General features: G+C 38.7%; 1 protein-coding gene and 1 pseudogene across 2 annotated transcripts in view; one reads left to right on the plus strand and one right to left on the minus strand.

Moving 5' to 3' along the window:
* ATP6V1H (ATPase H+ transporting V1 subunit H) overlaps positions 1 to 14,038 on the plus strand; it is a 124,061-nt gene that overhangs the window by 11,794 nt on the left and 98,229 nt on the right. For both annotated transcript variants that reach the window (XM_028118978.2, XM_028118977.2), the window contains exons 5-6: positions 10,688 to 10,801; positions 12,883 to 12,987. In XM_028118978.2, the coding sequence (XP_027974779.1) occupies positions 10,688 to 10,801; positions 12,883 to 12,987 (219 nt within the window). The remainder of the gene's footprint in view (positions 1 to 10,687; positions 10,802 to 12,882; positions 12,988 to 14,038) is intronic.
* Positions 1,559 to 2,489, minus strand: LOC114220886 (small ribosomal subunit protein eS25 pseudogene; annotated as a pseudogene).

Consider the following 14,038-nt stretch of genomic DNA (forward strand, 5'->3'; position numbering starts at 1 on the left):
GAATTGCACCTAGAATGAGCAAGCTTGAATTGGCATGCAGACTTTGGTTTTATTTATATGTACGTACATACACACAACACACACATGCATGCACACACAGATATCCTCATTTTTTAAAAAAGATTTTATTTATTTAAGAGACAGAGATAGTGAGAGAGAGCAGGAGTGGGGAGGAGAGGGAGAAGCAGGCTCCCCTCTGAGCAAGGAGTCTGATGAGGGACTTGATCCCAGGGTGGGATCATGACCTGAGCCGAGGGCAGATGCTCAACTGACTGAGCCACCCAGGCGCCCCACAAATACCCTTACTTTTTATACATATATCTGTAAATTAGAAACCACGAGTTCACACTATCTCATTTCATTTCAGCTTAACACCAGAGTTCATTCTTGTCTCCCTTTTCCATATTTGTAACTCTTCTGTGACAGTGAGATCGTGAGTTCCTCTTATCCTTTGTATATTTACTTGTCTGCTCCACCCTATAGCACAAGGAAAGGAGTTTCAGAATGGCTGACCCATACATCTGTGAGAAATGAGCCCTTTACCTAGAGTTCAGGATTTGTTTGCAGTACTTTTTCTTTAACCTGAGAGTATGTAGTCAAGTGTATTGTGTTCAAGTTTCTTACAGAGTGGTTACATTATTTTTCTTGAAATAGTTAGATTCATTTGTGATTTTTTGGTATTCTGTTTTTTCTCATTCTTATAGATTTTATTTTATTATTTTTGATTATGTAAAACACAAACATGCTCCCAGAAGTCAAAACTATACAGAAAGGTATACTCAGAGAAATGTCACCAAACCCTCACCCCCATTCCTTGCATTCCCACCTAACTCTTGTTAGGTAACCGGTATCACCGATTTCTGGTTTATCCTTCCTGTTTTTTTTTCCTGCATAAATAGGCAGATACGTAGTAAGAAAATATGTATATTTTCTTATTTCCTTCTCTTTCTTATAAAAAACATGTACTAAATATAATCTCTTATATTTTGCCATCTCACCTAACAAAATATGCCAGAAATCATTCCATATCTGTTCGGAGATAACTCCCATATTCTTTTTGATAACAGCAAAGTACTTTTTTTTTTTTTTTAGATTTTATTTTTAAGTAATCTCTATACCCAACATGGGGCTCGAACTTACTGCCCTAGGATCAGGAATCGCACACTCCACTGACTGAGCCAGCCAGGCTCCTCACAACAAAGTACTCTTTTAGTGGATGTATTATAGTTTACTTAACCAGTCTCTGATGTGATGGACATTGAGGTTGGCTCATTACATATTTATTTTGGTTTAATAAAGTTTTATTTTTCTTTTCTTTCTTTTTTTTAAAAGATTTTATTTATTTATTTGACAGAGAGAGACACAGTGAGAGAGGGAACACAAGCAGGGGGAGAGGGAAAGGGAGAAGCAGGCTTCCTGTGGGGCAGGGAGGCCGATGCGGGGCTTGATCCCAGGACCCTGGGATCATGACCTGAGCCGAAGGCAGACGCTTAACGACTGAGCCACCCAGGTGCTCCTAAAGTTTTATTTTTCAAAATGTTCATTGGGTTGGACCTGATCATGCATCTTCACCAGCAGCTGGAATTTCTCCACCTTTGGTGCTTCTAGTGTAAATTACTTGAGCTCTCTTTTGAAACCAGTTCGTAAGTCCTTTATAAGGAGCTCCTGAAGGACTTCCCTGGCCAGGGACCACGAATTTCAGTCTCAGGCAACAACTGGGGTTATAACCTTTATAGTTGGGAACATCTTTACAGAGTTCGTCCCATGTGGCTTTCTCAGACAAGACAAGCATATTGAGCATGTGCTGAACTTTGCCTTTGAACCACTTTTTCTTTTTGGCTTTGCCTTCAGATTTGCTCACTGGGTCTTTGTCTTTCTTGGCCGACTTTCTGGCATCTTTTCTTCTTATTGTCCTTGGGTGGTTCCGGTATTTTGTAATTAGAAATAACGAAGCCAAGAATAACCTTGTGCAAACGTATTTTCATATGGTCGGTAGTGTACTTCATGGTAAATGCCTAGAAATAGGATTGCTGGGTAAAAGAGAACTACACACATAGTTTTGTTAAGATATTGGCATATAATGCCATTTTGCGGTCCCACCAACATATGAGAATGCCTGTCTCCGCAGCCTTGCCAACAGAGGGCATGATCAGACTTTCACATTTTTGCCAGTCAAGATGGATCTAAAGTTGAACGTGTTCAAATATAGTTTTATTTCTTCTCCTTGACTTATTTTTTATGCAGGATCTGTGGAGGGATTCAGATTTAGGTAGCTGACATATCCTCAGCTATTGATTAAATACATTTTAACAATTTATTTTATTGGTAAAATTTTAGTTACACTGAGAAATTTGCGCATACCCTTACCATATGATTTCTTGTTTAAAAAATACCGTAATTACTGAGTCATTTCATTCTTAACACTTCTGGATAAAATAGTTTTGGACAGAATTGCTTGTTTTTTCTCACCTGTTCAGGTTTGGGTACATAATTTTGAAGATTAAGATTTTTTTGGTGCTCAGATATCAACAGCAATAGTTAAATGCCTTTGAGAAGAAGGGCTTTATCCTTATTCTCTTAAAGGTTTGTAACTTGAGTACCTGAACAGTGGTGGGTGGAAGATAAGTTTTTTTGTTTGTTTGTTTTATTCAAATTCAAGTTAACATATAGTGTAGCATTGGTTTCAGGAGTAGTGACTCATTATATAACATATAACATATATGCTCATACATAAAACATCCAGTGCTCATCCCAACAAGTGCCCTCCTTAGTGCCCATCACCCATCTAGCCCATCTCCCCATCCACCTCCCCTCCAGCAACCCTCAGTTTGTTCTCTATAGTTAAGAGTCTTTTATGGTTTGTCTCCTTCTCTCTATCTTACTTTTCCTTCCCTTTCCCCGTGTTCCTCTGTTTTGTTTCTTAAATTCCACAAGAGTGAAGTCATGTGATATTTGTCTTTCTCTGACTGACTTATTTTGCTTAGCATAATACAATCTAATTCCATCCACATTATTGCAAATGGCAAGATTTCATTCTTTCGGATGGCTGAGTAATATTCCATTGCATGTATTTATCACATCTTCTTTATCCATTCATCAGTTGATAGACAATTGGGCTCTCTCCATAATTTGACTATTGTTGATAATGCTGCTATAAATATTGGGGTGCTGCATGTGCCCTTTCAAATCAGCATTTTTGTATCCTGTGGATAAAAACCTAGTAGTGCAATTGCTGGATTATAGGGTAGTTCTATTTTTAACTTTTTGAGCAAACTTCATACTGTTTTCCAGAGTGGCTGCACCAGTGTATCCCCACCAACAGTGCAAAAGGGTTCCCCTTTCTCCACATCCTCACCAACATCTGTTGTTTCCTGAGTTGTTAATTTTAGCCATTCTGACAGGTGTGAGGTGGTATCTCATTGTGGTTTTGATTCGTGTTTCCCTGATGATGAGTGATGTTGAGCACTTTTTTTTTATGTGTCTGTTAGCCATTTGTATGTCTTCTTTGGAGAAATGCCTGGTTCATGTCGTCTGTCCATTTCTTAACTGGATTATTTGTTTTCTTGGGTGTTGATTTTGATGAGTTTTATAGATTCTGGATATTGGCCCTTTAACTGATATGTCATTTGCAAATATCTTTTCCCATTCTGTAGGTTGTCTTTTAGTTTTGTTGACTGTTTCCTTTGCTGTGCAGAAGCTTTTTATCTTGATGAGGTCCCAATAGTTCATTTTTGCTTTTGCTTCCTTTGCCTTTGGTGACGTGTCTTGTAAGAAGTTGCTGCAGCCAAGGTCAAAGAGGTTTCTGCCTATTTTCTCCTCTAGGATTTTGATGGTTTCCTGTCTCACATTTAGGTCTTTCATCCATTTTGAATTTATTTTTGTGTATGGTGTAAGAAAGTGGTCCAGATTCATTCTGCAGGTCGCTGTCCAGTTTTCCTAACACCATTTATTGAAGAGACTGTCTTTTTTCCATTGAATATTCTTTCCTCTTTTTCAAGATTAGTTGACCGTATAGTTGTGGGTCCATTTCTGGGTTCTCTATTGTGGTCCATTGATCTGTGTATCTGTTTTTGTGCCAGTGCCATGCTGTCTTGATGGTTACAGCTTTGTAAATAGCTTGAAGTCTGGGATTGTGTTGTGTCCTGCTTTGCTTTTCTTTTTCAACATTACTTTGGATATTTGGGGTCTTTTGTGGTTCCACACAAATTTTAGGGTTTGTTCTAGTTCTGTGAAAAATGCTGGTGTTATTTTGATTGGGATTGCATTGAATTGGTAGATTGTTTCGATAGGTACGGACATTTTAATGGTATTTGTTCTAATCTGTAAGCATGGAATGTTTTTCCATTTCTTTGTATCTTCTTCAGTTTCTTTCATAAGTGTCCTATAGTTTTCAGCATACAGATCTTTTACCTCTGTGGTTAGGTTTATTTCTAGGTATATTATGGTTTTGGGTGCATTTGTAAATGGGATTGATTCCTTGATTTCTTTCTTCTGCTTCATTATTGGTGTATAGAAATGTAACAGATTTCTGTATGTTGATTTTATATCCTGCAACTTTGCTGAAATCACGTATCAGTTCTAACAGTTTTTTTGGTGGAGTCTTTTTGGTTGTCTGTGAAGAGTGACACTGATTTGGATGTCTTTTATTTCTTTTTGTTGTCTGATTGCTGTGGCTAGGACTTCAGTACTATGTTGAACAACAGTGATGAGAGTGGACATCCCGGTCATGTTCCTGACCTTAGGGGAAAGCTCTCAGATTTTCCCCACTGAGGATGATATTCACTGTGGGTCTTTTGTATATGGCCTTTATGATGTTGAGGTATGCTCCTTCTATCTCTACTTTCTTGAGGGTTTGTTTTTAAGAAAGGATGTTGTAGTTTGTCAAATGCTTTTTCTGTATCTATGGAGGGGATCATATGGTTCTTACCCTTTCTTTTATTAATGTGGTGTATCACATTGATTTGCAAATACCGAACCACCCTGCAGCCTAGGAATAAATCCCACTTGATCCTGGTGAATAATTCTTTTAATGTACTGTTGGATTCAATTAACTAGTCTCTTGTTGAGAATTTTTGCATCCATGTTCATCAGGGATATTGGTCTGTAATTCTCTTTCTTAGTGGGGTCTTTGGTTTTCAAATCAAGGTAATGATGGCCACATAGAAGGAGTTTGGAAGTTTTCCTTCCATTTCTATTTTTTGGAATAGCTTAAGAAGAATAGTATTAATTCTTCTTTAATTCGATAGAATTTCCTTGGGAAGCCATACGGTCCTGGACTCTTGTTGTTTGGGAGAATTTTGATTACTGATTCAATTTCTTTGTTGGGTGTGGGTCTGTTCAAGTTTTCTATTTCTTCCTCTTTCAGTTTTGGTAGTTTATGTGTTTCTAGGAATTTATCCATTTTTTTTCCAGATTGCCTAATTTGTTGGCATATAGTTACTCATAAGATTTTCTTATAATTGTTTGCATTTCTGTTCTCTTGGTTTGATCTCTTCTCTCTCAGTCGTGATTTTATTTATTTGGGTCCTTTCTCTTTTCTTTTGGGTAAGTCTGGCTAGGGGTTTATCAATATTGTTAATTTTTTCAAAGAACCAGCTCCTGGTTTCATTGATCTGTTCTGTTTTTTTGATTTCTATATCATTGATTTCTGCTTTCATCTTAATTATTCCCTTCTTCTGCTGGTTTTAGGCTTTATTTCTTGTTCTTTTTCCAGCTCCTGGAAAGGTTGTGTATTTGAGACTTTTCTTGCTTCTTGAGGAAAGCCTGTATTGCTATATAATTTCCTCTTAGGACTGCCTTTGCTGTGTCCCAACGGTTTTGGACTGTTGTGTTTTCATTTTCATTTGCTTCCATGTGTGTGTTTTTTTTTTTAATTCTTTAATTTTCTGGCTAACCCATTCATTCTTTAGTAGGTTATTCTTTAACCTCTATGTATTTGTACTTTTTCCAAATTTTTTCTTGTGGTTACTTCAAGTTTCACAGTGTTGTGGTCTGAAAATATGCATGGGATGATCTCAGTCTTTTTTTTTTTTTTTTTTTTTTTTGATCTCAGTCTTTTTGTACTGGTTGAGGCCTGATATGTGACCCAGTATGTGATCTGTCCTGGAGAATGTTCCATGTGCACTCAAGAGGATGTGTATTCTGCTGCTTTAGAATGAAATGCCCTGAATATATCTGTTAAGTCTATCTGGTCCAGTGTGTCATTGAAAGCCATTGATTCCTTGTTGATTTTCTGCTTAGATGATTTGTCCGTTGCTGTGAGTGGGGTGTTAAAGTCTCTTACTATTATTATATTGTTATCAATGAGTTTATGTTTGTTATTAATTGATTTATATATTTGACTGCTCCCAAGTTGGGGGCAGAAATATTTACAGTTGTTAGATCTTGATGGATAGAACCCTTTATTATGATATAGTGCTCTTCATGTCTTGGTACAGTCTTTGATTTAAAATCTAGTTTGTTACAAGTATGGTTAGCCCAGCTTTCTCTTGATGTCCATTAGCATGATAGATTGTTCTTCACCCTCTCACTTTCACCTAGAGATGTCTTTGGGTCCAAAATGAGTCTCTTGTAAGCAGCATTTTGATGGGTCTTTTTTTTTTTTTTAATCCATTCTGATACCCTGTGTCTTTTGATTGGAGCATTGAGTCAGTTTACATTCAGAGTAGCTATTGATAGATACGAATTTAGTGCCACCTGTAAAGTTGCTATTCCTGTGGATTGTCTCTGTTCCTTTCTAGTCTTTGTTGCTTTTTGTCTCTTGCTCACTCAAAGGGCCCCCTTTAATATTTCTTGCAGAGCTGGTTTAGTGTTCATGAACTCCTTAGTTTTTGCTTGTCTTAGAAACTCTTTATCTTGCCTCTTCTGAATGACAACCTTGCTGGATAAAGTATTCTTGGCTGCATACTTTTCCCATTCAGTACATTGAATATATCATGCCACTGCTTTCTGGCCTGCCAGATTTCTGTGGATAGGTCTCTGTTAACTTTCTGTGTCTAACCTTGTAGGTTAAGGACCTTTTGTCCCTAACTGCTTTCAGAATTCCCTTTATCTTTGTATTAGGCAAATTTCACTGTGATAATGTCTTGGTGTTGACCTGTTTTTGTTGATTTTAAGGGGAGTTCTCTGTGCATCTTGGACTTGAATGCCTGTTTCCTTCCCCAAATTAGGGAAGTTCTCAGCCATATTTTGTTCAAATAAACCTTTGTCCCTTTTTCCTGCTCTTCTTCTGGGACTTTTGTGATACAGATATTATTGTGCTTTGAGGAATCTCTGAGTTCCCTAAGTCTATATTTGTGATCTAATAGTGTTCTTTTCCTCTTCTTTTCAGCTTCATTAGTTTCTGTAATTTTATCTTCTGTTTATCGAACTTTACCTGTTCAATCCTCTGCTTCTTCCATCCTCATTGTGATTACATCCAGTTGTTTTTGCATCTCAGTTCTAGCATTTTTTATTTTTGCCTGACTTGTTTTTAGGTCTTTTATCTCTACAGCCAGGGTTTCTCTGGTGTTTTCTGTGCTTCTTTCAAACCCTGTTAGTATCCTTATGACTGTTCTAAATTCTTGTTTGGATATATTGCTTATATCTGTTTTGAGCAAATCCCTGGCTGTTAATTTCTTTCTTTCTTTTTTTTTTTCTGGCTGTTATTTCTTCTTGATCTTTCTTTTGGGGAGAATTCCTCCATGTTGTCATTATGTCTAGGTTTCTGTCTTTTGCATATTATGAAAGCTTGTTATGTTTCCTGCTCCTGAGAATAATACTATATTAAAAAGAAGTCATACACTGCCTAGGGCCTGGCACTTCAGGAGGTGATTCTGGTATATTCTCTGTGTACTCTGCTGTTGTGTTTTGACAGCTCTATACCACAGGTTGGTATTCTGTAGAGTTCCTCCTTGCTTGGGGAGTGTTTGGACTTTTAACTGGGTATGCTTTGATTTGTTTGTTAAGATAAGCCTGATTAAAAAAAAAGGATCCTGATCCAAGAAAAGAGAAAAGGAAAAGAAACAAAAAAACAAACAGACAAATAAAAACTATAAGCCTGATTCCAAAGAATAAGAAAGAAAGAAGGAAAAAAGAAAAGAAAACGAAAAAAAAAAAGCCTGATCCAAAAAATGAGAAAGGAAAGAAACCGACAAATGAAAAAAAACTAAACCTGATATCAAAGAAAAAAGAAGGAAAAAAAAAGTAAAATAAGTAAAAAATAATAATAATAAAAAAGAAAGCCTCATCCTATTTCCACCAGAACTGAAGCTGATGCTTTGGAGCACTCTCTGATCGGTAGACTTGGCACACAGAGCGGGCCTGTGTTGGTCTTCTGAGGGAGAGGCCTGCTGGGCTGGCTCACAGTCAGACTTGCCCTTGTAAGGATGCCTTTGGTGGGTGCTGGGAGGTGGGGTTTGGTGTAGGGGACTCCAGCCTCCACTGGAGGCACTGTGTTTCTCTTTGAAGTCCTATGGTGCTGGTGGGCGGTGTGTGTGTGTGTGTGTGTGTGTGTGTGTGTGTGTGTGTGTGTGTGTGTGTAAGATGGTGCTACCCTGCCCTCTCATCCTCCAAAAGGGGAACTCGCAGCTACCGTTGTTCAAGAAGTCCTCACAGTATAGTGAACAATCTCCCCTCTTGTGTCCCAGGCTTTCATCAGACCCCTGCCCGCCTGGCATCACAGTTCTCCTGTGTTTTATCTCTGGCAAGGGGCTGGGATTCAAAACTCCAAATCTTAAAGGGCTGGGCAGGGCTTGGACCCTCCCCCTTCCCCCCGGTGGAGAGCCTTCTGGTGCCTTGTTCTGTTCTGTCCCAGAAAAGCAGTTACATGGCTTATGCAGGATGGCTGGAGTCTGTTGTGCACCAGGAAAAGCTGCAGACCAGGTTATCTGTCCTCTGTGTACACGTCTGTCCCTGGCTATTGAACGGCTGCTGAGGTGCCCGGTGGGCCTTTTCTCCTTGGAGAGGCAATGCACCCTCTTCCAAGTGTACTTCAAAAAGGGGAGTGTTCTCTCCTGGTGCAACCCACGGGATCCGCACACTGCAGCATCTTGTGCGAACCCTACACAGTGCTCTCTCCCCTGCTTTCTCCTTCTCCCTGACTTCCCTCCACTAAAAGGGCTCCCTCCCCTTCAGGGCACCGTGGCTTTTCTTTCCCCCATTCATGTCTCTGAACTTTGCATCTGTCATGTTCTGTCCCTTCAGTTGTGCAGATTGTTTTCTTAATCCTCAGATCAAAATGATTTGGTTGACCCAGCTGTGTTTGAGCTATGAGGCTAGCTCAGGGTCCCCCTGCTACTCCACCATCTTAACTCCTCCTCTGGAAGATACCTTTTTAAGCAGAAATTGAAACCACAAAGGACTAGTCAAGGAAGATGATTTTTTTTTTTAAGATTTTATTTAGTTATTTGAGAATGAGAGAGTGAGCAAGAGAGAGCGGGGGAGGGGGCAGAGGGAGAGGGAGAGAGAGAGTCTCAAGCTGACTCCCTGCCCTGGGGGGGGGGCCCATGCGGGGCTGGATCTCAGGACCCTGAAATCATGACCTGAGCTGAAATAAAGAGTCAGAGACTTAACTGACTGAGCCACCCAGGCACCCCAAGGAAGATGAATTTTAAAGTTATGTAAAATGTAAAAATATTTTCTGTTTTTTCTGTATTTAGTGTACTTCGTTCATTTATGTGCAATGATAATTACAGTTTTAACTTGGGAAATAACCCACCAATGGAGTAAATGATGACCTATCCAAATTTTGAGTCCGTTGATAAAATCATCATAACTTACAGTTGTTATTCTGAACTATAATGATTCATTACTTAAGGAGATGTTAGTCTTTTCCTCAAATAGGTAACTGTTTGCAAAGACCAAGATTAAAAACAATATATTTAAAAAGAATTAAATGTTGATCTGAAAATTATTGTGTATGTGTTTTTTTTGTGTTTTACCAAGTACTGCTACTTAGAATCATATTCATTTAATTAATCAGAAAGTGTATTTTGAGCCAGTGAAATGCAGGTAAAATTTAGGTGAGAGGTAGAGTATGCATATTTTGAGCTAAGAATCGTTCCTCAAATCCTGTGTCTTTCTGCTAGTGTTATATGCTGTTTTTTGCTATCTTTATCTGCCCTGATTTTTCTATCATAATATTCTAGAAGTAACCTGATTTTATTTGTGTGGAAAAAACACTGGAAAGGGCAGGTCAGAGGTGCAGGCTCAGATGAAATGTAACTTAGATTGCTACTCCCTGCAGGGCTGGGATCTGCTAGCTTGGCTCACTTGACTTAAAGCTAATCATAATAAAGGTGATTTTATTTTATATTTTTAAATATTTATTTATTTGAGAGAGAACATGCGTCTGTGCATGTGTGTGTGCTGGGGAAGGGGAGAGGGGCAAAGGGAGAGGGAGAGAGAATCTCAAGCAGACTCCCCACTGAGTGTGGAGCTCAATGCAGGGCTCAGTCTCATAACCCTGAGATCATGACCTGAGCCAAAATCAAGAGTCAGGTGCTTAACTGCTTTACTGACTGAGCCACCTAGGCACCCCCCAAAAGTGATTTTATTTTTAAAGTGTCTATGCCTGCCCCCCTCACCACCCCGACCCATAATAACAACTGGAGGAAGAAAACACACTGACTGATGGGACACAGAATAAAAGGTTGAGAAGCAGTACACGATAGTAAAAAGCAGTGATATCATTTCTTTTCTTTTTTAGGAAAATCACCAGCGGGTTAGCATTTTCTTTGACTATGCTAAACGCAGCAAGAACACTGCGTGGTCCTACTTTCTACCAATGTTGAATCGCCAGGATCTCTTTACTGTTCATATGGTAAATTTTGAATTGGTCAAATTTCTGATGTGGGGAAGAAACACACTTGGGCTATTTATGATTTGGTAACCTCCCAGTTCCCAGAGGAGCAAAGGCTGTGATGTTAAAATTTCCAATTTTCCTTATTGATGGTTAGTAATGTGGGGATATTGGGAAGACAAAGGAGATGGGGTTGCTTTGATACAGTTAAAGTTTTGTAGAGTATTTGTTGAGTTCATTAGCATGAAAGCCTTTGCTAGATTGCATGTGAAAAGAGCTTTAGATTGTGACAGGATTAACCACATTTTACTACAGAAATTAAATTTTGTTTAGAAGTAGCTATGGTGCTTAATTTTTATTTTAATTTAGTAATTACTTGTTTTTTAATATCTTAAACACACTCCTGTTTTAAACTTACCCTGAAAGGCTATCTTTGGAAGCCTTAACACTGAACAGTCTTTTATGGAGTGTAGAGAAGGTATGAGAGGAGAGTTGAGAGAATAAATCTTTGTACAAGCCTTTTCTATTCCCAGCGTGGAGTGGGCTGCAGTGGGGAGCTCCTGAGGCTATTTATTTCAGTAGATGTCTTTGAACTTTTAAAATCAAGAACTACTGTTAGTAGTTTTTTTTTTTTTCTGAACATGTGTCTTCTTTCTTTCTCTCAATATATATCTATATTCATTTATGTATGAGTTTATTCATATATTGTACATATTATAAAACCTTAAGAGAAATCAAGGAGGACTCATGAAAATAGTTTATTTCTTTTTTTTTTTAAGATTATTTATTTATTTATTTGACAGAGAAAGACACAGTGAGAGAGGGAACACAAGCAGGGGGAGTGGGAGAGGGAGAAGCAGGCTTCCCGCTGAGCAGGGAGCCCGATGCAGGGCTGGATCCCAGAACCCTGGGATCATGACCGGAGCCGAAGGCAGACGCCCAACGACTGAGCCACCCAGGCTCCCCTGAAATAAACTATATTTTAAAGAATACTTTTTAAAAAACCAATATATATATATTTTTTAAATTGTAGAGACTTGTTTTTATTGTCTGGATACATGGCTTAAATGACTTCCTAATTTTGATGGTGACTTTCTTTCAGAAAGTACTGAAAGAATATTAAATTGGGTTTGTGTGTGGAGAAGTAGTGTTTTATACTGCCTATATTTTTGTGTGTGTGTGTGTATATTTCCCAGGTTTATTGAGGTATAATTGACACATTGTAAGGTATTTAAAATGTACAACAGATGGTTTGTTATATGTATTCTTATACTGCCTATTTAATAAAAAATTCATCGCTAGTTTTATAGCTTGAAGAAACCTGAGAAATCTTTAGATGAGGAGAAATGGTTTATAGCGAGGAGAGATGGCTATTTAATATGCAGGATGTATTTTATACTAAGAGATTTTTTTTTAACATTTTTTTAAAGATTTTATTTATTTATTTGACAGAGACACAACAAGAAAGGGAACACAAGTAGGGGGAGTGGGAGAGGGAGAAGCAGGCCTCCCGCTGAGCAGGGAGCCCGACGCGGGGCTCCATCACAGGACCCCGGGATCATGACCTGAGCCGAAGGCAGATGCCTAACAACTGAGCCACCCAGGCACCCCACTAAGATAGAGATTTTTAAGCATGAGGACTCACAGGGGGTTTGGAATGAATGAAGGTCGCAGCTGGCAGTTTGTTGTAGACATTGCTCTGAACTCTGGCAAGCAATTTGGTGGAAGTCTGCAGATTTTTGAATATCAACATCTACAAATTCATTAAAAATACTTATTATTGTCTCCAAAAAAAAAAGATTCCTTTGATTTTCGCTGGTCTTATAATGAATCCCAGTCTTACTTTTGGAACTCAGAATAATACAAGGAATGTCATGAAATTCTTAAAATATAACTAATTTTGTTTCACCTTAAAGGAACTATTTAAAAATACATTTTGACTATATTGCAAGATGTATTTTAAAAAATGAAATACAAACTTATTTTGGAGGAGTTGAGGATTGAAAAAAATCACAGCAAAGTGGTTGTGAGTCCTGCTTTTTAAGGTATATGATGTGATTTTAGAATCAACATAATATTCAAATACATTTCTTATTTTTCAGGCAGCAAGAATTATTGCGAAGTTAGCAGCTTGGGGGAAAGAACTAATGGAAGGCAGTGACTTAAATTACTATTTCAATTGGATAAAAACTCAGCTGAGTTCACAGGTAAAAGACACTTTTTTTTAGTATCTTTGAAAGGAATGTGACACCCATATTAACCTATTAGTGAAATTACAAAAAAAGTTATATTAAAATAATGCCACTTTGAACTTGATAAGTAAGTCAAACTACTCTTAGGTTTGGTAGTATGCTTCACTTTTTCTTTCTTCAACTAGCTTCAACTCAAACCTTTCTGTCTTTGCCACTTGGGATTTTCCATTCATGCTTTTCAGTGGGCAGGGAGTCTCTTCCTTCCAGTGGGCTACCAAGATCACACGGGTGGGAGAACTGAGGGAATTTGCACAATTCCAGACAGCATACTCATGTTAGGCTTGTTTGAAGGGAAAAGGAACGGTATAGCAGGAGACAGAGTGCAGGCACGCTTCGGGCTGAGAGACTTCAGCTGCAGCTCCCATGTCTGCCTTGGGGACCTTGAATCTCCAAGATTTGTGCAGGAAGTTTTGGGTTTGGGGAGAGCTTTTCGTAAATTTCTAGTGGGATCGTTTATGTCCTTCTGGTCACAGAACCAGGCCAAGCTGTCTGACTCATTACACCAGTAAACAAACTGGCTCTGGGTGCTGCCAGGGGAGTTTTAAACTACAGACAGCACATTACAGATCATTGGTCAATCCAGTTATTCTGGTTTTGCTCAAGAGTCCATACTAGGCTTCCAGGTGCCTCCGGGTAAGCCTGGAGCTGCTGGGTCCAGCTGCAAGGTAACCATTGCACATTGGCACCTTCCCAGGATTTACTGTGTCACTGTGGGATAGAACATTTGGGCCTAAGGTTAAACGTGAAGGCTGCTTAATGGTCATCTTGGTTGCTTTCAGACCTCTCTAGCTCTACTTCTCCATGAAGGAAATAGCTTGCTGGTTAAATGATCGGGAAAATGACAGGTTTTCTGTTTTTGTCTTCATGGTTCCCTAGAACAGGCAAAAGATAGGACACTTATGGTGGCTCAGTGGTTCTTCCTTTCGACTTCCAGTGACTAATATTAGTGGTAAGGGGGAGACTGGGAATAATCCTCAGAGAAGGAGTGAAATGAGGGGGGTGGTGA

The sequence above is a fragment of the Eumetopias jubatus genome, unplaced genomic scaffold, assembly GCF_037043125.1.
Source record: "Eumetopias jubatus isolate StellerSeaLion01/CBP00866 unplaced genomic scaffold, mEumJub1_p1.0 scaffold_4, whole genome shotgun sequence".
NCBI classification, from domain to species: domain Eukaryota; kingdom Metazoa; phylum Chordata; class Mammalia; order Carnivora; family Otariidae; genus Eumetopias; species Eumetopias jubatus.